The sequence below is a fragment of the Nyctibius grandis genome, chromosome 14, assembly GCF_013368605.1.
Source record: "Nyctibius grandis isolate bNycGra1 chromosome 14, bNycGra1.pri, whole genome shotgun sequence".
Classification (NCBI taxonomy): domain Eukaryota; kingdom Metazoa; phylum Chordata; class Aves; order Nyctibiiformes; family Nyctibiidae; genus Nyctibius; species Nyctibius grandis.
This window is the reverse complement of record NC_090671.1, coordinates 2,095,824-2,123,809: the sequence shown is the minus strand read 5'-3', so window position 1 is coordinate 2,123,809 and position 27,986 is coordinate 2,095,824. Positions and strand designations below refer to the sequence as shown.

Here is a 27,986-nt window from a genome sequence, read left to right as displayed (position 1 = left end):
GGGCCCTGCACCCCCCCTGGCACAGAGGCTCCAGCACCAGCCCCGAGCAGAGCGCAGGGCTGAGAGCTGCCGTTCATCCTCCCCCAGGACTGTCCTGTCCCCGCAGAGGCGCCAGGCCCCGTTTCCTCTGGCCACACACCCAGTGCCGGGCAAGTTGCCGAACCAGAGGCCATGGCCACTAACCCCAGAGAGGGCTTGTCTCCTCCCTGTGAGGGCAGGACATCCTGCTTCCCTAGGGCTCACGGGGCATGGCTTGGGGCACCCCCCCAACGCCGACAGCAGCTCCGGGGGCAGATGTCACCTTTATTCAACGTTCCCTCCAAACAAGTGAACATACAATATATTTCTCTTTTATATATTAGATATTTCCTGCACCGAACGCTCCCCCTTCGGGGTGACCCATGGCTTTATTTCTAGGGGAAGGGGAGAAACAAGGAGTGTCACCGCAGGGGAAGGTGGCACGGCCTCTCCAGCCCCCCTGGGTGACAGCGGGGAGGAGAGGGAGCCGTGGGGCTGGGGAGGGGGCAGAGGGGGGCAAGAGTCGATGCTCAGAGCCCTCCCAGCGAGGGCTGGATGGGGCAGGCTTGAGCCCCACCGAGGGGAAAAGCCCTTTTTTTACTGCGCACGTAGGAAGAGGCTCGAATTTGGGATCCTCAAGCCCTTGGGAAACAGCTCATGGGGGCGAGAGCCTCTCCAAAAGGATGTGGGTCCTGAGCCAGGGGAGCAGGGGAAGGACCCCACCAACACCGGGACAGCGAAGGAGGTACCAGAAGGGAAAGAAGAAGCCACCAAAGCCATTTCCCACCTGCCCCAGGGGGGGCTGCAGCAAGAGCCACCCAACCCCACAGCATTTGGAGCCCCGACTGGCACCAAACAGGCTCAGAGCGAGCCCCCAGGTGCTATTGCGAGGGTGCTGAACCCTTCACCAGACACCACCCCAGGCAGATGTGCTGGGGGAAGGGGATTGTTGTAGGGTGGGGAGGAGGAGAGCAGCCCCCCCACGATAAAAAAGCAGTCACTGGGACGTGGAGGGGGAAACTGGGCTCTTGAGGGGGCAACGTCAGCAAGGACACGGCGTTACTCACACACAGATTGCTACAGGGACGCAGGGAGGGGCTGGGACACCCCTGACCCCCCTCCGCCCTCCCCAGCCCCACCAGCGACGGGGCACCAGCTCCATGTTCAGGGCCCCAGGGCTGGAGGGAGATGCCCAGGGGGCTGGTTCCTCAGCAGGAAGGAGAGGAGAAACATGCACATGGGTCCTGCCCCGCTTCCTCAGGTGGGAAAGGAGGAGAGGAGGAGGAGGAGGAAGAGCTGCAGCAGCACCTCAGTTCTTCAGGATGGTTTCGTAGGCTTGGTAGATGTACTGGGACACCTCCGGCGCTCGGCATTTCAGGGACAGCTGTGGGGAGAACGGAGAGGGGGTCACGGCACCTCGCCCCACGCCAGCAAAGCCACCGGCCCCAAAGCAAAGCCCTGCATGCTGCAGCATCCCCCCCACGGGGCACGGGGCAGCCTCAGCTCCTTATTCCAGCTGGATAAAAGAAGATATTAAAAGGCACCGAGTGCCCTAAACGCCCTCCCCGGGGTTGCTGGTGCTCCCCCCGCCCGGTTGAGGAGCGGAGCCATCCACATGCAGCGCAGGCAGGGAGGGCAGGGGGCAGGCAGGGGCACGCACACGCTTCGTCTCCTGGGGTTTGATGCACTGCCTGGAGCTCGAGGGTGAACGCTTCCCCCAAAGGCATCCTCCTCTCCTCGGCAGCACGAGCCCCCTTCACTTATTTGCTCAAAGATTAAATATTAAATGACTTTAAACTCAATTAGGTCCTCAGGCGAACAGGGAGAGCTCAGCACAGGGGTGCCGAGTGGGGAATCCTCCAGGATAAGGATTTATCCTCATCCCCAGTGAGCTGAGGAGGGTGATGGGAACGCTCTGACCCTCTGAAACGTTCACCTCCAACAAAGCTCGGCTCTCGGCGCCGGCCCCGCGCCAGCCCTGCCAGGAGGGAGAGGTGAGAAGCACCAAGAGACACGCAGGACTGGCAGGAAAACCCGTCAGGGGAGCAAGAACCAGGCAGCAGCCAGAGACAGCCCAAAGGCGGGGTAAAAACCAGTCTGCTAACCTCCAAATCCTGCACCAGCGGGCAGGGCGGCGAGGGCAGGCAGCGGCGGGTGCGGAGATACACAGAGAGGTGAGTGAAGGCAACACAGCTCCTCCCAACCCAAAGAAAAGAGGCTGCGAGGAAGGTGGGGAAGGGGCCGGGGCAGCGGGATGTCGGGGTGGCTCGTGCCCAGGACAGCCCTCTGCTGCCAGGCTGTGTGAGCTGCCCAGCACCGCAGGCAGAGCCAGGCGCGCCCTGGGAAGGGCACGGCCTTGGGGGGTTGTGTTTTAAGGGAGGAGTGGTGGTGGGTTGGGACCTCTCTGCTCCCTTCAGTTGCCACCTCGGTGCCGGGAGGGCAGCCCAGCAGAGCCCAGCCAGCACAGGCTGTGTCTCGCCCTCCCCATGCGAGAGGGACACCGGGACTGGCACTGGGGACAGAGCTGGCACCGACAGCAGCCCAGGGAGGGGTCCTGCCACCGCAGACTTGCTGTGGGACCATCCAGCCCGACCGAAGCTCGGAGCAGAGCGCGGGGAAGGCAGGGTGGGCAGCAGGGCGGGCAGCACCCGCGGCTCGGAGCCGCCGCGGGGCCGTTTTGGAGGCCGGCGGGGGTGAAGGTGCGTACCGTGAAGCTGGGATTGCTGGGCTGGATCCTGAGCTCTGCCAGCACCCAGATGCCGTTGGTGAGCTTCAGGGATTGGTAGAGCATGTCCTGGCCCTCCACGTTCCTCTTGGCCACGGTGAAGATGTTGCTGCCTTGGAGCTTGCTGCTAACGGCGTCTGCGTGGGAGGAGAGAGCTGCTGCGGGGGCTGCTCGGGGCCGGGCACCGGGCTGAGCATCGCCTCCCTCTGGGCCTGCTCCTGCCCCGTCTCCTCCACCCCGTGATGCAGCACATCCAAAACCCGCCGTCCCCACGCAGCGAGGAGAAGGGCCCCATTCAGCCAGGCTCCCGGGTGCTCCCCGGGAGGGCAGGCGACAGCCCAGAGCTCGATTCACAAGCGGAGCCACCCCACAAAGGTCAGCTCGCTGCTGCCAGCGGGACTGAAAGGACTCGGCTGTCCCTGCCCGGGGTTTGCACGTCCCGCTTGGCACCAGATCTGCCAGGGAAGGAGCCGGGGGAGCGAGGAGGCACCAGGGAGTCTGGCCCCAGCTCCTGCCCACGGCTGCCTGTGAGCACGGGACCGCTGCGCCCTGCCCATGGGTTGGCCGGGTCCGGCTGCTGCGAGGCTGGGCAGTGCCAGGGCACAGCCACCGTCCCCGGCAGCAGGGACATCTCCGCTGGGCAGAGCATCTCTGAGGCTGCCAAGTTTCTACAACTAGCCAACGGCAAGCAAAGCAGCAGCTCCTTCCTGGAGATACGGGGTGGAAGGTGCTCCCATCTCCCCACAGCCCGGGCTGGGATAACTGGGATGAGCTGGTCACCAGTGGCCAGCTGAGCCGGGTCCTTCTGAAGGGTTTGGACCCACCTGCGTTGAGAGAACAGTCTTTGATCTGGAACTGGGTCTCGTTCTCGTTGGGAATGTCCTTCCAAGTGGCCAGGAACATCTGCCGCTCTGCAATGAGGAACGAAACACACAGTGAGGCCACAGCACCGGCTGCTCCCCTTCCACGTCCCAAAGGTGGTACAACACGGGGGCCACGCTGCCACGTCACTGGTGGCTGAAGGGATCTCACTGCCACCCCCTCCAGCAGCTTCCCAAGACCAGCCACGGGAAAGCCACCCGCTTTGGGGGGGTTAGCAAGCTACGCTGGCTCGGGGGAGAGGCCGGTGAGTGCCAGAGAAGGCAAAGTAAGCAGCAAGTGAAGCTCTCCTTGGCAGTGAGGTGGCTCAGGCCATCTCAGGTAGCCACAGCTTAGTCATGCTGGCATAGCAGCATCCCCATCTACAAATGCCAGGGGCATGCGGCTCCTCACAGCTTCCCGCTCCAACCCCAGGGCTGGGAACGCGGACGGGAGGATTTCGGGGGCCGGGATGGCACCTACAGACCGGTGGCAGAAATGCACCTGGCAGGAACCACAGGCACCCGCGCTCCAACTCACCCATCTTCCCGTCCTCCACGAAGAGGATGTGCAGCGGGTACAGGGTGCTGAAGTAGAAGACGTCGATGTTGTTTTTCACCGCGACCTGGGATGGAAGGACGTGGGGACGTCAAGACCTCCTCCGACCTACAGCAGGCAAGTGGTCCCCAAAGCGAGCACCCCATCCCATCCCATCCCACCCCGTCCCTCTTGAGCCAGGCATCATCCAGCAAGGAGCTGGAGAGGCCACCATCCACCCCCCGTGCCGGAGCGCTCTCAGGAGTGCCGCTACCCCCAGCGCACAGGGGGAACAGGGGAGCTGCCGGGGCTGCAGCCTGAGCCAGACTGAGCTCTGGCAGCAGAGGAGATGAGCTGAGCGTGGTTCCTCCTCTCACACCTCCCACGCCCTGGGGCACCCCCTGCCCCAGCTCCCCAGGAGGGGAGACCCCACCTGCAGGTTGTTCAGGGGGTCCATCTTCATGACGGAGCCAACGGTGTTCAGCGGGAGGGAGATCTCCACGGACTGGTTGGGGGCGAGAGGCGCGTGGACCTGGAGAGGAGCTGCTGGGGCCAGGCCGAAGCTGGGGGGACAACCAAGGAGGGCAGGGGGTCAGGGTGGGGGGAGCAGATGACAGCAGAAGGCACTGCCCGTCCATTCCGGGCCAACCTTGGGACTCCCTGCCTTCCTCCCCCTGGACCCCAGGAACGTCCCAGCTCATCTTGCTGCCCCTGTGCAGTCCAGGACCAGGCTGGCTCCTGCCCTGCCCACACTGGGGCAATAACAGGTAGCCCCAAAACCTCACCCCTTCCTCCTACACAGACTCACACCCATTGTCAGCATTCCTGCACCATTCCCTTGTCCCTCTGAGGGAAAAGGAAGCATCAGTTCACCAGGAGGACAAATAACAGGACGGTGGTCAGACCCGCAAGGAACAGCCTCTTCAGTCAACTTCTTAGAGGCTTTGGTTTGATGATCATCACCACCACAGCCATCAGAGAGAGAAGGATCATCATGTGAGGCTGTTCCCAGCCCCGGCAGCCTTCCTCCCACCCTTTTCCACACACAACCACTCCAGGGCTGAGCTCGGAGGTGTCACACAGTATCTTCACAGCCCAGGATGGACCTCACCTGTTGCGGTTGAACTGGATGGCGAAGTCAGACATGACCTGCAGGGCTTTGTTCGTTAGCACGAGGTCCATGGAGATGGAGCCCACCTGTCTGCTGAAGGTACCGGAGATCTCCAGCCCCTTGGCCTTCATGGCAGGGAGCCAGACCTGGGTTTAAGGAGACAAGAAACCCTTGAGGTTTTACCCAAAGCAAACCCTTTGGTGCTCTCCAGCCTGGCAGAGCCATGCACGGTGCTTGTCTCTTCTCCCAAGTAACAAGTGACAGGAAGAGAGGAAACGGCCTCAAGTTGTGCCAGGGGAGGTTCAGATTGGAGATCAGGGACAATTTCTTCACAGAAAGGGTTGTCAAGCGCTGGAACAGGCTGCCCAGGGCAGTGGTGGAGTCCCCATCCCTGGAGGGATTCAAAAGCCATGTAGATGTGGTGCTGAGGGACATGGGTTAGTGGTGGCCTTGGCAGTGCTGGGTTAAGGGTTGGACTCGATGATCTTAAAGGTCCTTCCCAACCAAAATGATGCCGTGATTCTAAAACTAGGAGTGTTCCACAACTACAGACATGGTCACCCTCACCCTACAGTCAGCTGCTGCCTCCTCCAAACCTCACCCCGGGCACAGCCCAGCCCCAAACCCAGGGCTGGCCCAGACATGACCCTACAGATCCCTGCTCCTACCTCTGCTGAGGGCTCTGTGCCACCCAAGGAATATGCAGACCACCTCTGCCCCACATCCCCACGCCCGGGCAAGCCCTAGAGCGTCCTCTCCATCTGCAGACCACCCCCTCACCCACCCTGCTGCCGTGCTAGGAAAGGGGGCTCATCTTCCACCTCTCCCTGGGGAGGCCCTGCCATGGGGAGCGGGTATGGGGGTCTCTGTCCCCCTTCACGCCGCAGCCCTGAGCTTTGCCAGCAGCCGGCTGGCCCTCAGCTGTCCCGCTCACCGTTTTGGGTGCCACGTAGGATCCCGACAGGGTCCCCACCCCACCGGTCAGGTCGAAGAGGTCTCCCAGGCCGCTGCCGAGGGGTGCCCCCAGGTTTGCCGGCATCGCGGTGCTGGGTGCTGGTGCGAAGCTGCCGCCGCCGCCCATCTGCGGGGGACAAGGGAGCGGGTTATGGGGGGCACCGTGGGGCGAGGGAGAGGAGGAGGAGGAGGATGCAGAGGGTGAGAGAGGGGCTCAGGCACGAGGGCACACTCACGGCAGGGCTGCCTCCCGCATCGCTTCGCAGCTGCAAGAGAAGAAAGGGGCATGAGCAGGGGCAGGGGCCAGTGCGCCGAGGGCACAGGGGGCCCACAGAACGCCCCATCAAGGGCACTCTCTAGAAGCATCAGTGGGTGCTAGCGAGGGCCCAGAGTCGGTAGGGATGCTCCAGCGGTCCCAGAGGTGCCGTGCCAGGAGCTGGTTGAGGCCCTGGCTGTCCCCAGAGGGAAGCGGGGTGTCACCGGGGCTCAGGCTGCATGGGGGGGAGCAGGGGCAGCCAGGGGTGGGGGCTACACATGGTGGCGAGGGCTAAGAAAAGGGCTGGTCCATACCCCTTCCGATTCGTCCCCCATCTCCAAGCAGAAGCAGGCAAGGTGGAGAGAGGAGCCGCATGCAGAGAGACAAGCCAGGAGAGAAGAGAGAAAAAACAGAGAGAAGGGGAGGAGGGGAAAGAGGTTAGTGCATCCAACACATCCATCTGTCCATCCGTGGCTGCCCTGGAGCATGACCAGGGTGTCTCATCCCCGCCCTCAGCGCCAGCCCGTTACCAAACCCCACGAGCCCACGAAGAGCCAGGGTGGCACTTGGGGGATCATGGAGCCTCCCCTTGGGGCAGAGCTGCTGGGTTTTAGGAGAAAACCCCAAACTTTTCCTTCGGGGAGCCTGGATGACCTCCAGCACCCACGGGGCAGGCGGTCCCAACCAGGGGGAGGTTTCTATCCCTCCTCACCCTGCAGCCAAAGCTGTTAAAGCACCCCACAAGCTGGGAGCGGGCATCTCTCATCCCAGCCCCGCAGCAGCTTGGGGCACATCCCTGTTTCATGCAGCTGAGGGAGACCCAGGAAGAGGAGTCACCCCCAGAGCACAGGGGGGATAGTGGGAGCATCTACACAGACCTCATGGACCCAGGGAAAAGGCACCCGGGAGCACTAACCCCCTGCCCCGCTCCAGCCATCTGATGAGGACAAGATAAACCAGGGTGCAGCGCCCCTGTGTCCAGAAGGAAAGGACAAGTCCAGACGTCTCTGGGTGGACAAGCCCGTCCCATCCCCAGGAGCTCCAGACAGGAGCCAGCATCAACCCCAGCACGATGCCCCAGGGTAGCCGGGCAGCCCCGGGGCTGCGACGTACCAGGCTGTCCAAGCCGCCTCCGAGGAGGTCCACGGCGCCCATGGGCACGGCGGAGGTGGCGACGGGAGGCCCGCTCACCGGGGGGCCCAGGTCCAGGTTCAGCAGGTCACCCAGCAGGTCGCCCTGAGTGGGGATGACGGCCGGCTGCTCTGCCGCCTGCACCCCCGAGGGAGCCGTGTCGGGGCTCTCGGCGCTCTCGCTCCTGGAGGGAACGGCAAGGAAAAGGTGGGAGATGCTGAGGAGCTCCGGATGAGTTGACAGGTCCCGCTGGAGATGCAAGTTCCCAGCTTTGCAGCGAGTGTTCAAAGAGACACCCCGATCCAGCATGGCACATTCTTGAGATCACCTTCCATCTCAGTCTGAGATCACGCATAGAATCACAGGATCGTTTGGGTTGGGAAGGACCTTTACGATCATCAAGTCCAACCCTTAACCCAGCACTGCCAAGGCCACCACTAACCCATGGCCCTCAGCACCACATCTACACGGCTTTTAAATCCCCCCAGGGATGGGGACTCCACCACTGCCCTGGGCAGCCTGTGCCAGTGCTTGACAACCCTTTCGGGGAAGAAATTGTCCCTGATCTCCAATCTAAACCTCCCCTGGGGCAACTTGAGGCCGTTTCCTCTCTTCCTATCACTTGTTACCTGGGAGAAGAGACCGACCCCCCCTCGCTACACCCTCCTTTCAGGCAGTTGTAGAAAGCGAGGTCTCCCCTCAGCCTCCTTTCCTCCAGACTAAACACCCCCAGGTCCCTCAGCTGCTCCTCATCACACTGGTGCTCCAACAACTCCTTCAGCTTTGTAAGGACAGTATGGACTCCATACAGCCCTGCTCCTACAGAGGAGCCTCCCCTGGGGAAGGGGGGCCTCAGCTCCGCCCCGAGCCCAGCAGACACAGCCAGCTCTGCACGGAGCTGTGCGTGGCCACGGCAGCCCCACAGCCGCTTGGCTCAGCGTCCGACCTGCCCATTGCACGGATCCAACCCTGGAAGCCCCCCCACGGGGTAGGGAGTCACCCCGGGGAAGCAGAGCTACTCACGAGCCCGTTCGTGGGGGCAAGCTCTTGTGCACGACCCCTCTGCTCCCCTCCACGAAGGCGCTGGGAGGTTTGTGATAGACGGAAGCCAACGTCCCGATGTAGCAGATCAGCTCGTCCAGGAGCGTCGGCTCGATGAGATCCGTCTCCTCAGAGATGAGGGGCTTCTCGGCCAGCACCACCTCCTTGGCGGCCACGGGGTCGGTGGAGAGCAAGCGCCAGTAGATGTAACCACGGTCCCGCAGGTCGGGGTTGTCCGAATCCTTTGGGAAGCACAGGGGTTAGTGCCAAAGGCGTGGGGCAGGGGAAGGGGCAGCTACTACAGGGCAACTCAGAGCATCTTGCTCTTGCTGTAGTATTAGAGGGATCACGGGGATAAAAGTTGAAGCTATTTCAGTCACATCTCTGCTGTACCACTTTGCTACACCAGCCTCAGCAGGGAAACACCACAAGGTGCCTCCTGTGCTACGGGAGGCTGCGTCCTCGCTCTCCAGGGCTTTAACTATCAGCTTTTCCAGAATTCAGCTCCAATTATCTGCCTCCTGTCATGGCTGCTGCCTTGCCGAGCCGTTCCCGCAGCCCTGGGGCTCTGCCCTCGTGCGGGAGCCGTTACCCACCTGCGTGGCCAAGCTCAGCACCTGCTGCACCAGCTCCTGCGTCTCGGTGGGCTTCTTCAGAAACAGCTTCACGATGGCCGTGAGCAGCTGCAGCTGAACCTGCGGGCGGACAAACAGGCTTAGGGAGAGACAGACAGACAGATCACACCATTTTTATGCAAGAACACATGAATTTTCCCCATCTGTGCTGCCAGGACGTGACCCCAAGCTGCCTTTCAAAGGGACCGATCACACAGTGATCACTTAGGCAGCAGTGACAAGCGCCAGGACACCTTGCGTGGCTCCCAGCCAGGTCTGCAGCCCATTTCAAGCTGATTATTGCACCCTCAGCCCATCAGAGCCGCAGGTTACTGGGCAAGATCTCAGAACAGGGTTACACGGTCCACAGGGCGAAGGCCAGAGCATCCTCTGACTTTTGAGGATAAGCAGCAGCGATTCACCTCCGACGGCCCCCTTACACCTGAGGGAGGGCAGACGGGATCGCTGGCTTTGCTGTTCTGCAGTCATAGACCTTCCCCTGCTCACCCTGACTATAGTTTCACCGTGTTTTGCTCAGTGGGGTTGTGGGAAGTTTCCATACATGGAAACCCCCCAATATTCCACTGGCCAAACCACTGGCCCCTGGGTGCCGCAGCAGAAGGTGCAGGCACGTCCCTCTGCTCATTTCAGCTGCTTGACTCCATTGTCCAGCTCCCAAGGGCTGATCCTGTCCTGACACAGAGGAATGACCAGGCGACCAGGCGGTCCCTGCCAACTATGAAGGAGGGAAGGTGCTTGGGACACCACCATGGTGGCATTTCATGGGCCACATCCTACACCCAAAGCCGCCGTGGGACACCGCTGCCTGCAAGAAAAACACCTTCACGCCCCTGCTAGAGCAAATCGCTTTGTTACACTCTGATTAGCACAAGCTTTGTCACAGTGTCACCCTTCAGCCCCCCATCGTGTGGGGGGCTGTGCCCCTGTCCCGTCGCACCTGGGTGCTCTCATCGTGGAAGCCCTCCAGGAAGCTCTCCAGCAGCTCGTCGGCGTTGTCGATCCGCTCGGCGTACTCTCCCACGATCCAGATCATGGCAGCCCGGGCCTCGGGCTCGTCCAGGGAGTCGAGGTTCTCGCAGAGGGTGGCGATCACGCTCTCGTACCTTCCCCAGGAGAGGACACGCGTTCACCAAAAGCAAGAAACCCAAGTCCCAGCTCCACTCTAACTCCAACCCACACCCCATCACCCTCAGCAGAACCAGGACATCGCTGAGGGCACCTGCCTGGGGCTGTCCCCTCTCCCCAGGGCTGTGGCACGGCATGACGCTGCCCACATCGATCCCTCTCTGGCCCCAGAGCGTGTTCCCCTGCTCACCAGCCCCGCTGCTGAATTAACTCCTCAGCCTCGCTCCGCCGGTCTCCCTCCTCTCTGCAGCAGCCCTGAGCCGCTGGCTATTTGTGCAGAGCTCCCGTTCGTTACTAATTCAGTTCATTAGTACTTATTACCACTATTAGTACACGACTTCCTGATCATGCAGCTCCCTATTCATCCCGGCTCAGCCGGAGCACTCCCCTCTCCTCCTCCTGCCCTCGCTCCAGCATCAGGAGCGCTGAATTAAGAGCCAGAGATGGTTTATTCTGACGTGAGGGACCTCAAAGTCTCTGGCAGCTCCTGTCCGTTCAGGTCTCTGGATCTGGGACTGTCATCGTGGGGTTGGGGATGTCCCTGGGGCTGGGGACAGCTTTCCTGCCCCCAGCTTAACTCTTGGGGCAGCATTGACAGGCAATCACAGCCCCAGCTGGTAAAAAACCCACAGCCACCTTCACTGCAGGGAGGCTCGAGGTGGCTCCACCACCGCCCATCCCACCAGGAGGGAGCAGCAGCCCCATCCCTTGCCCACACCTGGGTCTTTGTAGGGCCCCCCCTCAAGCACAGAGGGGCAGAAAGAGCCTGGCCAGGACCAGGAGCATCCCCCCACAGCCCCGAGGCTCGCGGGCAGCTGCCACGCACTTGTTGGGGTACTTGCGGAAGATGTCCTTGATGACCACAATGGCCTCCTGCACCACGTAGTTGACTTTGGTCTGGATGAGGTCGAGCAGGGTGCTGACACAGCGCTCGGCCGATTGCTGTCGGAGGGACCGGGTCAGTCAGCGGCGATTCCCTTACGTCCCCATCCCAAAGCCTCCGCTGCCCTTCCCACCCCCCTCCTTGCTGCCTTACCCTCCATACCTCTCCCAAACGCAACCCAGCCCAGAACAGGGGACACACAAGCATGGTCTCCCTTTCCCAGCCAGGCCTGGCTCCTCCTCAGCCCTCCTGCACGCTCCCAGAGCCCCCTCTCCCCCCACGCCACTTGCTCCCTGCTCCCAGGGGATGCATTTCAGATGGAGGAGCACAGCAGCGAGCCCAGACCTGGCTTCACTGCGGAGGGGAGGGACGGATCTAACGGCAGAGCTCAGCTCTGGGCGGGAGGCAAACCCTGAGCCAGCTCCAGCACATCTCCTCCTGCCTCTCACCGGTGTCCAGCTCGCTGCTGCCAAGCCGTTTGTCTCCTGGGACTGAGGACGCTCTGCAGCAAACCCAGCGCAGCATCAGCTGGCCCAAAGCTCCACGACCTTGCCCGTGAGCCTGCCTGTACCCAGGCCACGCAGAGCCACAGCAAAGCACAGCGGCCGTTTCGGCAAGGTCTGTAATAATCCCCTTCTTCAAATGACCCCTGAGGGGAAGCAAAGCCTCCCGGCCCCTCGGGAAGGGATGAGCTCCCTCCCAGCCCCACCTGCAGCCCCTGAAACAGCCACGTCCCCTGCATTAACACATCAGGCACAGCTGCAGGCAGCTGCAACGGAGCACGGGGTGGGCAGGATCCTAAAACAGCTCCAGCAAAAGGGTAAGGGGATGAAATACCCTCCTTACACCCCATACATGCCCCGTGGAACAACCATGGCTCGTCCCCAGGCCCTCGGAGGCTCCAGCCCATCGGGGCAGCACTAACTCCGGGGGTGAGACAACCTCCAGCTCACCCAACGCGTGCTGGAGCGCGATGCCTTGCCTACCCACAGCTGCCACGGGGACCCAAAGCGGCCCAGCCCTCACCTCCACCTTGATGGCGCAGCGGCCGATGGCTCGAACCGCCTTCCTTACGAAGTCCACGTCCACCTCTGTGGCGTACTCCTTCAGCTCTGCCAGCACCTGCCGGAGGGGACAAGGCGGTGAGAGCCTGGCAGCAAGAAAAGCCACCAGAAAAGCACAACAGCAACCCAGCAGAAGCAGGTGGGGTGGTACAGCTGCTCCCGTCCGCACCCTGCAAAGCTGGGTCTAGGATTTCTCAGGTGAATCCCTTCCCCATGGGGCTGGAGCCCCCTGCACGCCCCCTGCCTTGGTGCCCACCCAGCAGAGCCAGGCAGACCCTGACCTGAGCAATGTTGGCCTGGGAAGCCAGGCGGATCATGATGTCCAGCTTCTCCAGTTTGACGTAGATGGGGTCGTTGTACTTCACGAAGAACACCTTCATCTCGTGCTTCAGGATCTCGGGCCTGGAGGATGACAAGAGGCATCGGTTAAGAGACACACACTCCTTCACTTTGACCACAAAAAAGAGACGTCAAAAAAACCTTCCAGAAGCCATGGTTTTCTCCAGAGCTTTCTGGACACCCAGCACTGCTGTTGGACAATTTCATTAGCCAGCTACAGCCATGAATCGTCACTCCCTGACCACGGCTGGAGGTGGGTTGGTGAAGGCTTGAGGACACCGAGGACATAAGCTGGGGAAACCCAGAGCTGGAGAGCGAGCAGCTCCAGGCCAGGAGGACAATGCTCCTTGGCCACTAGCACAAGGTTTTGGGGGCCGTTCAACGCCAAGGAATACAAGACACTGCTATTATCCCCCCCAGGACTCTGTCCCTTGGCTCCCCTTCGCTGGCACACGCAGGGGACAGAGCCCAACCTTGCCACAAACAAAGACCAGACGCAAGGTGACGGGGGACGTTTGTCTTGCCAAGGCTGGAAGGGACGTCTTGGGGGGAGCAGGGATGCAAACACAGACCCCAGGGCTACACTGGACCTTTCTCACCAGATCATCCTCTCTCTAAGCTGAGAAAGGGACAGGGCAGGTCCAGCTCCAAGGAGCCAACCTGCCTTCCCCGTTCCCGCTCCCAGGGACACTAATTGCTTTCCACTTCTCCCAGAAGTTGCAGCTATTTTTAATAGACAACCACGGCGATAACTGGTGGGATAACAAATCATCTGATGGGGCTGTCATTGCGGAGCGGGGCTCTCCAGCTGGCCAGTTCTGCTTGGGGCACACGTGTGGGGCCTCGCACACCTCCTGTCCACCAGCAATTTTAGATCAGCAAAGGGACAAAAGGACTCTCAGCACTTATTCAAAGAGGACAACTACATAGAAACAAGCTGATCTCACAAAAATTCCTCACTAGACGTTTAATAACTAAACCAAAGTCTCAGCTTTTGGCCCTTCCACCCTTTGCTCCCCCAAATAGTCCCTGGAGAGGGACTTTTTACAAGGGCATGGAGTGACAGGACAAGGTGGAACAGTTTTAAACCGAAAGAGGGGAGATTGAGATGAGATATGAGGAAGAAATTCTTTGCTGTGAGGGTGGTGAGACCCTGGCCCAGGTTGCCCAGAGAAGCTGTGGCTGCCCCCTCCCTGGCAGTGTTCAAGGCCAGGTTGGATGGGGCTGGGAGCAACCTGGTCTGGTGGAAGGTGTCCCTGCCCGTGGCAGGGGGTTGGAACTGGATGAGCTTTAAGGTCCCTTCCAACCCAAACCAGTCTAATTCTATGAAATAAACAATAAATTCAAATAACCCCCCCGGAGATCCCAGCTTAGCTCCCTGACCACTGCCCTCGGATTTTAAATAATAAAGAAGAAACAACCCATATGAAGCCCCACTGCCGCCGCAGTCAGAGGGTTCAAAGCACTGGGAAGCAGCACCCGTAGAGAAGAGGGAAAGCCCAGGCCAGGCTGTCCCTGCTGCTGCGCCGGGGCACCCACCTCTTCTGCACGATGAGGTTGATGTTGCGGAGAGCCACGTACTGCAGCTCGGGCTCTGCGGAGAGCAGGGTGACCAGCGGCGGGGCCAGCTTCTTCAGCAGCGTGCCGTAATAATCCAGGTCTTTCGACAGCATCTCCATGAACTTCATCAGCACCTTCACCGCCGAGAGCACCACCGCTGAGTTGGCGTGGGACAGCCGGGGCGTCACCCGCTCGCAAATGCTGGAGGTGTTGGCAGCGCGAGGGGGAAGAAGGGAGAGAAAATGATCACAGCTCATCTTCTTGCTTCAACATTGCTGCTAGTACTGACGAAGAAGAACTAGACACTGGCAGAGTCTGCAGCAGGACAGCTGAGCAGCACTTAAGACCTCAAGAGATGCTGAACTGGCTCTTAAATGCTCCAACAACGGTTGTTTCCCAGCCTTTACAAATCCCTACTGCAGTGACCCCCTTCCCGAGCTCCCTAGTGCCCCCCTTGCTGCATGGTAAGGCCACATTTCGAAGCAGCTCAAGAAGCACAAACCCTGTGCCAGCAAGGGGACAGGGCTCACTGCAGGACAACGGCAGTCCCCAGATGGCTGTGCCCAAGGCACGGTGGCCAGCAGATGCCCAAGGCATGGTGGCTGGCAGACACCCACTGTCCCACCTCCTGCAGCAGGATGGCAAGAGCCAGGAGGATGAAGATATTTGGAGAACGGGCAGTGTCAATACCCGCCTGTCCCCGTCCCCTTCCCAGCCCCGCTCCGGCCGGTCCGTGGTGCCCTGAAGCCATCGCTGGCCCAGCAGCACCCAGAGCCTCCCTCACCTCTGGGCTTCCCGGTCATCCTTGGGCATGTAGTTTGCCAGGCAGTCCAGGATGAAGATCTGGCCCCACTCGGTGCACTCGTTCAAGGCCGTGAGCAGCTTGTTGATGGACTGGGGGTTGAGGTCCAGGAGGTTACTGCTGGGGTGAGATTCCGCTATTTCTGAAAGAGCCGCTACTGCGTTGGCCACTACCTGCCAGAGGGGACAGGGCAGAAGTTAGGTGAGAGCAACCATTAGGTGACACCAAGTGTGGTTCAACGTCCTGGGGGAAAGCTGGTGCAAGCGGATGAGCTGCATCCTTGCTATCAGCACCTCGCATCCCAGCGACATCTGGGCACCAGCTTCTCCTAACCACCAGCTGGTCCTCAGGAGATGAGCAATCACCACCAGCACGGGCCCACCACCCACGCCACATCTCCAACGGTTCACACATGTTCAGCCTTGGCCCCGTGCCCGGCGTGGAGGAGCCCGCTCTCGCTCCCCATCCCCAGGCAGCTCGGTGGAGCCCCACCGCTTTCTGTGGCAGCTCCCGGGCTCGCCGCTGCGCCTGTGGTAAGATCTGAAGAGCAGCAAAGGCTGAAGGAGGAGAAACCCTGGGGGAAGCAGGCTTTGAAGCTTCTGACGCCTGGGGAAAGGCAGGCAGACTAATGCTCGCCCAAGCCCAGCTGCTAGGAAACCCTCACCAGAGGCAAAAGCCACCAGCTACGTGGTATCAGAGCCAAGCATCAGCTCCTCTCTGCTGCCATCCCCTGCTTCGAGCCAGCCAGGGCATCCTCCTCCACACTGGGAACAGACTAATAACACACTGCCAAGGAACTGGAGAAACCTTCCATCCAGGAGACAGGACAAGCCTGCAACCCTCAGAAACAGCTGTCCCCAAAAGGGGTCTGCTAAGCCCCCAAAAGAGCACCAAAGGAAGCACAGGAGGAAGGGAGTCAGCATGTGAAGATGAAGGGAGAGCATCTACTGCCATTCAGACAAAGAGAAGAGAGGATGGAGAAGGCAAAAAATAATCACCATAGGGTTGGAGTCTGAGATGAGGTCCTTAAGGGTGTCCAGGAAGCCCTGGTCCTCCACCAGCTGGGCATTGATGTCGTGGAGCTTCGCCACGCAGACGGCTGCCGTCTTGCGCACGTAAGGGTCCTCGTCCTTGAGGCACTTCCGCAGGGGCTCGCAGAGATACTCCGTTATCTTGTCCACGCGGATGCAGCCCATGGTCCGCACAGCCAAAGCCCGGATCAGGGGGTTTGGGTCCTCACAGTCCTGCAGGGATGACAGAGGGACGTTACATTTCCAGGGCTGCTTCTCCTTGAATCACAGGCACCAGTGGTGGCTTCGGGACCTCCATTGTCATTTGGGTACCTGAAGTCTAGAGGTTTGAACACTCAGGTCTAAAGAATAAGTCACCCAAGGGAGAGGTTTGATCCCCTTTACTGCAATCTGGCACCCACAGAGTTTTAGCACCATCACTCCAAACACACCTCCAGGAATGTGATGCCTCCATCGCTTACACCAAGCATCTGCAGTCAGCTGCTGCCCTGCAGAACAGCCACCTGACCTGGGAAATGCATCTATCAGGTTTATCGTGTGGATTTTTTTCTTCCTAAAAAGCCAAAACTCCCTCTAATGCCCACCAAGCCTTTTCACAAAGTGATTTGGCAATATCTTGGCCTCCTAACAAACACAGTTCTTCAGTTCCCAGCTCCAACTGGAAGATCACGAGGGCTTTCTGAGCTGCAGAGACTCCAGCCTGTAAGCTCACATGACGGCAGCTCAATCACGGGAGCTGCCCACAACCGAAGCTGCCACTGACAGAGCACGTGGCACAGTACAGCTGCCAAAAAAAGGTTTTTCTTCTGCATTACTGGGCAAATTTGCACAGTTATGCCCCTGCTCCTGAAGGGAGAGGCTTTGGAAGCCTGCCCACGCTCCCTCTTCGGGGTGGGTAGCAGCAGAGCGTGGTGGCCTCGCCTGAAAGCAGGGATGCACGTGGTGGGCTGAACCGCCCTCTCCTCTCACCTTCACGAAGGTGTTGACTGCCATGATGGCCATGTCCGGCTGGCTCTTGGCGTAGTTCATCAGGTAGAGGTAGACCAGCTTCTTCAGCTCCAGGTTGTCTGTCTGCATGCAGTTCACCACGTCCGGGAAGAGAGCGCTGAAACACAAAGCACCTCCGTGACGGCACGACACGGCCACGCTGCTGAGCTGGAAGGAGACACCGCTGCCTATGGGACCCCACGCTTCCCCACACGCGTGGCCATCCCCTTCCCATCGCTCAACCCAACCCTGAAGCCAGAAGAGCCCAGGCTCACCCAGGACCTGAGCCCACCCTGCAGCAGATGTAGCTAAATCCCCCGTCCCCAGTGGGTTTTTCTTTACGGATCTGTATCAAGAGCTGCTCAAAATGGCCCCAATGGACCATGGAGCTCTCCCACACCACTCTGCTGTACATCTGAGCGCGCCCACTGCCCCGGGAGAAGGGGCAACACCACCCAGATGGTGTGAAAGCTTCCGGCACCTGCGAGAGGACGTGGGAGATGAGCCATTCCCCCCCCGCCTTCTGCACCATCCCTCCCACACAGCCCCACCAAAACCATCCTCTGCTTTTGCGGACATCAAACCTGTCCTGCTGCAAACTGCTGAGCGCTCACCCCACGTCCTACACCAGAAATCTTAGAGAAGTCAGTGCCCCAAGGCTGGGTGTAAGGAACAGCCCCGCTCGCCCGGGCCAGCCCTGCAGCAGGATGCTCTGCCAGGACGGAGCGGAGCTGCCAAGCTGGGGGCTTCCCCTTCCCAATCCTCACCCCGGCGAGGACTGAACACCCTACAGCTGCGGGATGCCAGAGGTGCTGTTTCACCCCAGACAACAAAGACAACCCAATTAGACTATTAAAGATACAGACAGCCCAATTAGACTATTAAACCACGTTAGGAGAGGCAATCAAGATCAGAGGGCTAACGCAGGAGCTATCCCACCCCACGGGATAGATGTCCCCTGGCTTCTGGAAGCTTCTCTGTCATCACAAACCCAGCCACTGCTTACAGGATCAAACCCACAAGCCACCCGGGCACCCTCCTAGCACGGGTTGGCCCAGGCACCCCCGGCACAGCACCGCCACGTACCTGACGTCTTTGCCCACAGTCATGGACGCGATCACCTTCTTCACGGCCTCCTTCTTCTTCTCCTTCTTGTCGCTGTTCAGTTCGGCTTTCAGCTCAAATATCTCCCCTGGAAGAAGGGGAAAAGGGGGAGCTCAGGGGTTAGGGGATGGGGCACCCTCCCCTCTGCTGGGTGCTGTTCCCAGGGTGGGGTGAGCACAGCTCCCACCCACTGCGTGCCAGGGCTTCCTTTGCCACCCTGGGTGCCAGGAGCTGGGAAGGGGGGATTTAAGCTTCCCCAATGTCTCGCCAAGGGCCAGAGCTGTGCTGGGGGCTCAGCTCTCACCCATGGAAATGGAGACGAGCGTGCTGGCACGTCCCTGTTGCTTCTCCAGCCCCAGAGGGCTTTAAGGACCAGGACACTACAGGAGTGATGAGCACCAGCAGCCCACACCCCGAGCACAGAACACGGGGTACATTCAGCAGGTAGGTTTGGCTGCAGGGCGGTTACCGCAGCACCCAGCGCAGCCCCAGCCCCGCACGGGGCTGTTGGGAGGCCCTCCCCTCCCGCAGAGCCCACCGCAGCCCGGGTGACAGCAGGCACCTGCCGCAGCCAACGCAGGAAGATTTTGGGAACCGCTCCTCAAGCCTGTGCGAGGGCTGGTGGCTCCCAAATCCCGCTCTGCACGTGGCAGCGATCCCCCAGCCCAGCACCTTGCTGGGGGCAACCAGCAGCTCCAGACCCAGCCGCAGGGCATCATCTCCTGCCCTCACGAAGCCACGCTGAGCTCTTTGTTCACTCCCAGGCAGGCAGAGTGAAGAGGAAGATGCCACATGGCTTTCCTCCACATTAATTCCTTGGTCTGGAAAGTGCTTAAGCTGAACACCCCGAGCACTTCTGTCCCAGCCCAGGGGGGTTTAGGGGGGAGCCATGTCCCGCAGCCGTTCCTGAGCTGCTGGTAACTCAGGTGCCAACAGCCTTGTCTGGGTGCAGGGGGCTGGTGACAAGGTGCTGTGACCCCACAGCAGCCCAGGAGCGGCCCTGGTGGCATCGGAGCGAGGTGTCAGCCACAGCATCCCGCATGGGCTCAGGGCATTCCCATGAGAGCTGGCACCTCCGCCAGCAGGGACACAGCCCTCCCCCACCTGGCTTCTAGAGCTGTAAGAAAAGCCTGATTATTTGGGGAAAAATGGTGTAACCCTCCCGCTCCCTCTCTTACCTTTCTTCGTGGTGGTGAAGTACTTCGAGTCCGTCATGGTGGGCTCCAGCTAGAGGCACGTCCCTGGGAGGAAAGGCAGAGGAGAGAGGTTGAGGTTGATGATTTCCTTGCTGAGGTCACTACGGAGAGCTCCGGGAAGGAAAAGAGCTGGGAATGTCCTGGGAAGAGCCACACGATGAAGTGCCTGGAGAAGCCCTCAGCTCCTGCACTGCTGGAGGAGCCCGTTCCCCAAGGGAGGGCAAGCACCTCGCAGCCACACCGTGGGCTCTGCCGATGAGTGGGGAATCAGCTGGTTTGCTAACGAGGATGTGGAGGAGGAGGAGGAGGAAAGCAGTCACTGAAGCTGCCAACGTTCACCCCTGCTCAGGCTCCAGCCCCGACTTGTTTCTCTCAGCAGCAGCAGCAGCCACTTTGCTTGCCCCATCCCACACGGACCCTGCCTCAAGGGCTCAGCAAATCTCCTCTGGGTTTGGGTCTCCTTGTCCAAGAAACACTTTTCTAGGGAAAATTCAGCCCCAGCCCTCCCTCACACCTACGCAGGGAACAGCTCTGGGATGGGAACAGGAACAGAGCAAAACCCGAGGCTCAGACCAACGCCGGAGCGAGGGGACAGCCGAGAGGGGCACGAGTCTGCCAGCGCCCGACCGAGCACGCCGGCGAGATCAAAAGGAGCCTCTGCCAGAAACCATCCCCGCTCCAGCAGCGTTGCTTTAAATTCAAAGGGCACGAGGTTTCCGCCCAGCACTTGGGGCTACATTATATAATTCAGGCAGTTTAGGGCAGATTTATGGCTCAGCAGGCTGAGGAAGCCCGATGTGCAGGCAGCAGATTGCCTTTCTTAAATTAAAGGTCAGCGGGGATTTGTCTTTTATGGCTCTTTCACCCATCTTTCCTTCAACAGCAAAGAAACCAGAGGATCGTCCTTGAAAGTCTGCAGTGGCCTTGCTGTTTTGGAGGGGCAGGAGCACAGAAAGCAAAGCCAAGGGGAAACAAAAAAAAAAAAAGAGCTTGCAAATGGTTTTAAAATGTAAATAAGCATCTTGAAAGCCAAATGCAGCAATCCCCTGTGAGCACATGAGATGCAGCCAGATGAACTGTGTCCTCTGCTCCCTGTCCAAGCTGGAGAGAGGTCCCCAACAGGGATCAAAGGAAAATCTGGATAAAATCTGGATAAAATCTGGATAAAATCTGGATAAAATCTGGATAAAATCTGGATAAAATCTGGATAAAATCTGGATAAAATCTGGATAAAATCTGGATAAAATCTGGATAAAATCTGGGGGCTGAGGCCACCGGGCAGAGCACACAGGCAGAGCCAGCTTGGTGGGCAGTAAGAGAAAAGGAGTTTGCATCGGTTCAGGGCTCGTGTTGGGTGTTTGGAGTGCGCTACCCCAGCCCTTGTTGGGAGCAAACCCCGTCCTGGGCAGCCTCGTGTGAGCCCCGACACTCCTCTCCCTGCCTCGGTTACCTGGGATTTATTCAGAGCCTTTTTTTCCCCCCCCAGGCCGATGGCTCTCCAGCGACCAGCGGGAGCTCCCAGCCTGCGCCGCAGCAGCTCTCTGCGCCTCACTGCGGATCCCGGCCTGCAAGAGAAGGAGGAAGGAGGATTTACTGCAGTCCCTCCGAGCTCGCCGCCCTGGCTCGCGCTCAGCCCTGCTCTGCAGAAGTGCCTGGAAAGCAAACTTGAAGCCTACCAGGGAATTTCTGCAGCCGGCTCGGAGACATGCATCACGCCTGCTGCTTTCCTGCACCCTCCCGGTCCCCCAGAGCCCCCGGGGCCCCGCAGCGTGGTTCAGCCCTCCCAAAACCCCACTAATTTCAGCGACTGACACAGCCACCCATCTCCCTCACCCCTTCAAGCCCTGCAACGCCGCCAGCAGCCTCCAGAAACCAAACTGCCTCCTCCTCCTCCTCCTCCAGCCAAGCTCAAGAATTAAGGCGCAGCCCTCGCTCCCCACACCAACACCTCAACCTCCGCAGCGGCAGGACCAGGCTTGAAGCAACCCAACGCCTCGAGCAGGGTGACGAGAGGCCGAGCGAGGCTCCAAACACCCCCCAAAGCTGCACCACGTGTGTCCCCCCTGCCCCAGGCTACCCAAGGGCGACGAGGCAGGGCTGCCTGCCAGCCCGGGGCTGCGACGGCTGCCAGCACAGCCCTGCTGAAGGTGAATTCCCCCGAGCTCAGCCCTTGGGCAGGGGCCAACGCTGCTGCCTGGCTCCGGTTTTAAGGAGGGCAAAGGAAACGGTTCAGGGACTGCAGAGCAGCTCTGGCGTTACCCCATCTCCTTCTACGCCCGTCTTTGTCCGGTTTGAACTGGGCAAAGGGAAGGATGGGGCAGCGTCCCCTGTGCCGAGCCCGACAGTGAATAAGCCAGATTTCTGGCACGCAGGAGCATGGGGGTGTCAGATCCAGAGCCAACAGCCTCAATCATCTCGTTTGATTGTTCAGAGTCATAAATATTTTGCAAATACTCCGCCCTTGCTGAACACCCTGCACCTGGCGAGCAGAAACGGGAGGCAGGAGCTCACCTGCGGGCAGGGAGATGGCAGCAACGTGGCAACGCGTGGCACAGCGTTTGCTCCCCCGGCTCCAGCGATTCCCACCCAGCTCCTTCCCAGGCTGAGAACAATGTCACAGAATCACAGAATCAACCAGGTTGGAAGACCCCTCTGGGCTCATCGAGTCCAACCATTGCCCTGACACCACCATGTCAACTAGACCAGGGCACTAAGTGCCATGTCCAGGCTTTTCTTAAACACCTCCAGAGATGGTGACTCCACCACCTCCCTGGGCAGCCCCTTCCAATGGCTAATGACCCTTGCTGAGAAGAAATGCTTCCTAATGTCCAACCTGAACCTCCCCTGGCGAAGCTTGAGGCTGTGTCCTCTTGTCCTATCGCTAGTTGCCTGGGAGAAGAGGCCGACTCCCACTGCGCTACAACCTCCCTTCAGGTAGTTGTAGACTGCACTAAGGTCACCTCTGAGCCTCCTCTTCTCCAGGCTGAACACCCCCAGCTCCCTCAGCCGTTCCTCGTAGGTCAGACCCTCCAGACCCTTCACTAGCTTGGTCACCCTCCTCTGGACTCGCTCCAGCACCTCAACATCTTTCTTGAAGTGCGGGCACTCGCTGGTGTCCCGGCGAGGGGCCGAGCAGAGCAGCAGCTCCCGACAGCCGGGCGCAGCACCAGCACTCAGCAAAAGCAGGACGTGAGATCTGCAGCAACAAAATGAGGAAGACAAAAAGCCCCTGACCTTGTGGTGGCTCGAATTTGACCCTACCTTCTTGCCAAGCTTATTTTAAGCTGGTCTTGCAAACCGGATTCAAGGAGTTGAAAGTGTTTGTAAGGATCTGGTAGCAAAACAGCGGCTGGGTGTTGGAGGGGAGCACCCAGAGCTCACCCACACCTCGTTCGGGCTCCTCGGGTCCATTCTGAGGACAAGCTTTTGCAGCGGCACAAACCCACACCCTCCCTGGGACCCTGGATCTGCCACCCCAGGTCCCAGATGAATAAGATGCTCCTAAATCTGACATACAACAACAACCGCAGCACGGTGCTTCCTGCCGAGGCGGGTGCTGTCAGCGGGTTCCCGGGGACAACACCGGCACCGAATAAGCCGTCGCTGGTGCCACTCGTTTCCTCTTACAGAGTGAAAGAAGAAAACTCATTAGCGAGCGCCAGCTATTTTTACTGCCTTGTTTTAGGCCAATTCCTCCATCCTCGAAGGCTGAGATGCTGCTGACAGGAGTTTTTCAGCAGCGGAGACCCGCTGCCTGGGAAGGGATGCAGGGAAAGCGCTCTTAGAACCACAGGATCGTTTTGGTTGGGATCAGATCATCGAGTCCAACCGTTAACCCAGCACTGCCAAGGCCACCACTAACCCATGGCCCTCAGCACCACATCTACACAGCTTTTAAATCCCTCCAGGGATGGGGACTCCACCACTGCCCTGGGCAGCCTGTGCCAGCGCTTGACAACCCTTTGGGGGAAGAAATTGTCCCTGATCTCCAATCTAAACCTCCCCTGGGGCAACTTGAGGCCGTTTCCTCTTGTCCTATTACTTGTTACCTGGGAGCAGAGACCGACCCCCCCTCGCTACACCCTCCTTTCAGGCAGTTGTAGAGAGTGAGAAGGTCTCCCCTCAGCCTCCTTTTCTCCAGGCTAAACCCCCCCAGGTCCCTCAGCCGCTCCCCATCACACTTGTGCTCCAGACCCTTCACCAGCCCCGTTGCCCTTCTCTGGACTCGCTCCAGCACCTCAAGGTCTTTCCTGTCGTGAGGGGCCCAAAACTGCACCCAGGATTCGAGGTGTGGCCTCACCAGTGCCGAGTGCAGGGGGACGATCCCTGCCCTAGTCCTGCTGGCCACACTAGTGCTGACACAAGCCAGGGTGCTGGTGGCCTTCTTGGCCACCTGGGCACACTGCTGGCTCATGTTCAGCCGCCATTGACCAACACCCCCATGTCCTTTTCCAGCAGGCACTTTCCAGCCACTCTTCCCCCAGCCTGTAGCATCCCTCTGGAAGAGGAACAAGTCACCTAAGCATCACAGGAGCATTTAAACCATGGCCAGGACAAGCTGGGTGCCTGGTCATGACAGCAAGAGGGCTCACCGTAGCTCTGCCAACCTTTCTGCAGACTCTGTGACAGCCCAGAACAGGAGTTTAGTGGCCGACAGTAAGTTTTGATCTACCCAGCCTGACCTGTGTCTTCAGGAGGGTCTGACAAGGCAGGTGGGAAGGGGAGGAAGGAAGCAAATGCAGGGAGATACATCTGCTCCAGCCCTGCACACACACGTCCCCTGTGTGCTGGGGGGTATATGCTGGCACCTAAGGTGGAGGGAGAGGCAAAGAGGAGCAGGAACTCCAAGGAAAGGCCTGTAGGAAACAGCTCACCTAGAAAACAGAGGGTCAGCTGAGGGTTAGCAGGGAAAAATACTCCTATGAGCAAGTAACACGCCCTCTCGCAGCTGCACACAAAGCACTTGAGGGCAAGAGGTGGACCAGGAAAGCCCAATAAGTCGGTATAATTAAAGAAACTTAAGGTAGACTGAAAAAATCCTAAATATTGAGATGGGCAACTGAAGCCGTGGGGACTTCACGCAACTATTCTCCATTGATACGAACCAATTTCAAGCCAAGGCCAGGCAGGCACGAGGCGGTGACAGGCCCTACCTCTCTGAGCAGCACTGCACGTCCCAGCCTTGGCGAATCAACCCCCGGCCCAGGCACAGACACCAGCGGGGTAAGACAAAAACCCAAGCCTGGAAAAGGAGAACGAGTGGCTGAGGATACGGAGCGAGCAGCTAACGAGCCTCGGGCTAAACCCAATTATTTTTTTCCCTCCTTATTCACAGCAGCGCAGTTACGTGGTGCGTCCTGCCCCGCAGACGGTGCGTAGCCGTGGGCACAGCTCCCATCCCCGTGCTCATCCCCACCTCTGCCCCACGGCCCGCACAAAGCCCCAGGGGCTCACACCAGCCCCAGCCACGCTCCCGAGGAAGATATTTGTCCTAAGGACCGGCCCCACTTGAGCCAGCCTTCGCTCACACTCAGCCCTGCGGCACGCAGCAACGCGGGGCTGGGAGCCCGCTGCCGTGTCCTGAGCTCGGCTCAAACCTTCCCACCTCCCCGAAGGGACCCGGACGGTCCCATCCGCCAGCCAGGCCACGGAACAACCCACCCGCACTGCCACGGTACGGCACGGTGCCCTGCGCTGTGCCACCGGACCTCGAGGGCTGGCAAGACCCTGCATCCTCCCCAAAGCCAGCGAGTGCCACCAGTTATCCTGCACCTTCTATAACGAGAGGAGCCACCAATTAAGAGCAGCACCGAGCACAGACAATGGTCTGTGGGCCCAGCGAGCTGGCAGCCAGCGCGTCCCCTCGCCGGACTCCGAGGCCAGACACCTCCTGCTGGGCTTGATCCGAGTAAGGCCCCACACCTCTGGAAACCCCTCGGGGTCCCAAAGCCTCAAGCCCCTTCAGTCCGGCAACCTGAGCGGCACGGGGAGCACGGGACCCCACCGCCAGGTTTGGGGGCAGAAAACCAGATCAAACCAAGTGCTCACCCAAGGAACCCCCGAAACATCCCACACCCCAAGGGAGAGCGGACGGCAAAACCCCACGTGAGCCCCCGCTGCTACAAGGGGCTGGTGTCCCTGACAGGCTTTATAACTCTGGCAAACTCCGTACGATATAAAGCACCTGCAGAGAAGGAGGGAACACTTATAACACGCCTCCTTCAGGCAGAAGTTGTCTCACAGGCTCCTTTTGATCAAGTTGGGGGTTTTCCCCCCATAAACCTCCACAGGACACCAGACCGGTGCCACCCTGTCTGATCCGTGCCCAGCTCCCACCTTATTTCACATCTCTCACGTACCGACCTCTTCCCAGGGGTCTGCACGGTGCCTCGCCGGGCTCTGAGCCACGGCGCTGCCCCTGTGACCCCCATAAGCCGACACCGACGGCTTCCAGTGCCCAAAGCCGCCCCAGCACCCGCCGCCCCAGGCACCACACAGCACCCCCAGCCCAGGAAGCATCTCCTCCTCCTCCACCCAAGAGCAGCGGCAGGCAGGGGAGCGGGTTCCCCTTTCCCCCCAGCCACTTGCAGCCCCGGGCCGGGCCCGGTGTGCCGGTGAGCTCCGGGTGCCCATCGGCTCTCGAGTCCTTTTACCTCCCGCCGCAGAGCCGTGCGGCTCCGGGCTCTGCCGGGGCATGGGGCTGCTCCGGCCGTACCTGTGGGGTCAGGATGGAGGCAAAGGGGACATGCCGGGCCTCACAGCCCCGGTAGCCACGGCAGGCAGGGAAAGCCACGCACCCAACGGGTCCTGCCTGCCCGGCGGTGGCTCTGGTTGCCGGGGAGGACACGGTCCCCTGGGTGCTGCCAGGGGTCAGAGCTGGCAGAGGGGAGCAGAGCCCGGGCCCCGGACACCTGGGACGGATGCGGAGGGCACGGCTGGCACACGGAGCTACCGGGGGCACGGGGAGAGGGGCAGCCCCGGCGCTCACCCGGGCTGTGCCCGCGGCGGGGCAGGATGCGGCCCTGGCCGGGGCGGGGAGAGGCCGGAGCCGGGCTCCTGGCTGGAGGGTGCCCCGGCTGCTGCCGCGCCCGGGCTGGCGGCGAGGTGGGGAGGCCGGGAGGGCCCAGGCCCAGGCCCAGGCGGACGGGATGGCCCGGCCCACAGCGGAGCCCGCCGGTGGGGGGGCCCAGCCCGGGTGCTCACGGCCGGAGCCCACATCAACCCCCACCGCCGCCAGGGATGGGGCTGCAGCGGGGCCGCCTGGAGCAACCCCCGGCCCCGGCCCCGGCCCATACCTGCTGCCGCCACCGCCGCCCGCTGCCACCGGCCCACCGGAAGTGAGCGCCGAGCGGGAGAGCGCTTCCGGGGCGGGGCCAGGGCAGGAGCGGGCGGGGCTGGGCGGGGCTATGGCGGGGAGGGGCTGCCCAGGGGCGGCCGGTGACAGCGGTGCCGTCGTGGCCCCGGGCTCCTCCCGGCCCCCGCGCCCTGGCCCCGGCGGGGCGGTGGGGCGGCCCGCACCGCGGCACCGGAGCTCCCCCTCCGTCCCGGCATGCACCGGGGCGCACTGGGGTCGGGGGGGGGGCACAGCTCTCACCCTTCCGACCTCCCCCCGGGTTGCTGCGGGAGTGCTGATTGGCTGGGCTCTGTGTACCTGGATGCTGATTGGTTGGGCTCTGTGTACCTGGCTGCTGATTGGCTGAGCTCTGCTTACCTGCAGGCTGGCTGCCCTGTAGGTACCTGCTGACTGGTTGAGCTCTTTCTATGCTGATTGGCTGAGCTACACCTGTGCTGATTGGCCAGCTGGTCTACGTGTGCTGATTGGCCGGGTGGGCCGTACATGCAAATGAACTGGGCCCCACCCCAGGGTGGGGGGGACGCCCCCTGCCGGGATGGCGGACCCGGCTCTCCCGCCCCCCCTGCCTGGAGCCCCCCGGACCCTGCGGGGTGTCCCCTGTCCGCTTGGGGCGGGGCCGGGGGTCCCCCATGTCAGCCCAGGGCCCCCCCTCCAGCCGGCAGGAACCCCTCAAGCAGCGCCCGACCCCCGGCGGGTCTCATAGTGGGGGGTTCCGAGTCCCCCCCGGGGTCCCTGCTTTGTCATCCTCCCCATGGCAGAGGGCTGCTTGTGCCCCCCGGGGGTCCCTCCGCTCTCCTCCACCCCGGGTCGGGGCCCTGCGCTGCCCTGGGTGGTCCTGGCTCCCTTCCCGGGCGTCCTGCTCTATTCCCGGGGGGTCCGTGCTCCCCCTGGGGACTCCCCGCTCCCTTCCCGGGGATCCCGCTCCCTTCCCGGGGGTCCCGCTCTCTGCTCGGGGGGTCCATGTTACCCCAGGGGCCCCCCGCTCCCTTCCCGGGGGGCTCCCCGCTCCCTTTCCGGGGATCCCACTCCCTTCCTGGGGGTCCCGCTCTCTGCTCGGGGGGTCTATGTTACCCCAGGGGCTCCCTGCTCCCTTCCCGGGGGTCCCCGCTTTCTTCCTGGGGGTCCCCGCTCTGCCCTGGGCGCTCCCGTTCTCCTCCCGGGGGCTCCCCGCTCCCTTCTCGAATGTCCCCCGTTCCCCATCACGGGTCCCCTCTCCCCACCCGGGGCGTGGCCGTGGGGTCCCCCCGCACCAGCGGGGCTGCAGGGGTGGCGCGG

General features: G+C 61.0%; 1 protein-coding gene and 1 non-coding gene across 4 annotated transcripts; both read right to left on the bottom strand.

Annotated features, from left to right (window-relative positions):
* Positions 1-283: 283 nt before the first annotated feature.
* On the bottom strand, positions 284-26,729 carry AP1B1 (adaptor related protein complex 1 subunit beta 1). 3 transcript variants are annotated; one of them, XM_068412393.1, is made up of 24 exons: positions 26,653-26,729; positions 20,808-20,922; positions 19,340-19,402; positions 18,144-18,249; positions 17,040-17,175; positions 16,038-16,283; positions 15,022-15,212; positions 14,217-14,438; positions 12,620-12,740; positions 12,301-12,396; positions 11,218-11,333; positions 10,204-10,369; positions 9,228-9,326; positions 8,614-8,873; positions 7,573-7,774; positions 6,774-6,794; positions 6,440-6,469; positions 6,184-6,330; positions 5,250-5,395; positions 4,572-4,701; positions 4,142-4,226; positions 3,568-3,654; positions 2,726-2,880; positions 284-1,402 (listed from the first exon to the last, which is right to left on the bottom strand). In XM_068412393.1, exons 3-24 carry the CDS (start codon positions 19,374-19,376, stop codon positions 1,328-1,330), a joined length of 2,874 nt encoding a protein of 957 aa, XP_068268494.1. In that variant the 5' UTR covers positions 19,377-19,402; positions 20,808-20,922; positions 26,653-26,729; the 3' UTR covers positions 284-1,327. The 3 variants fall into 3 exon arrangements, with proteins under 3 accessions (XP_068268494.1, XP_068268496.1, XP_068268497.1); XM_068412395.1 differs by lacking the exon at positions 6,440-6,469; XM_068412396.1 differs by lacking the exons at positions 6,440-6,469; positions 6,774-6,794.
* Positions 5,047-5,151, bottom strand: LOC137670280 (small nucleolar RNA SNORD125). Its single transcript, XR_011049237.1, has one exon. It is a non-coding gene; the product is annotated as a small nucleolar RNA SNORD125 (small nucleolar RNA).
* Positions 26,730-27,986: the final 1,257 nt, after the last annotated feature.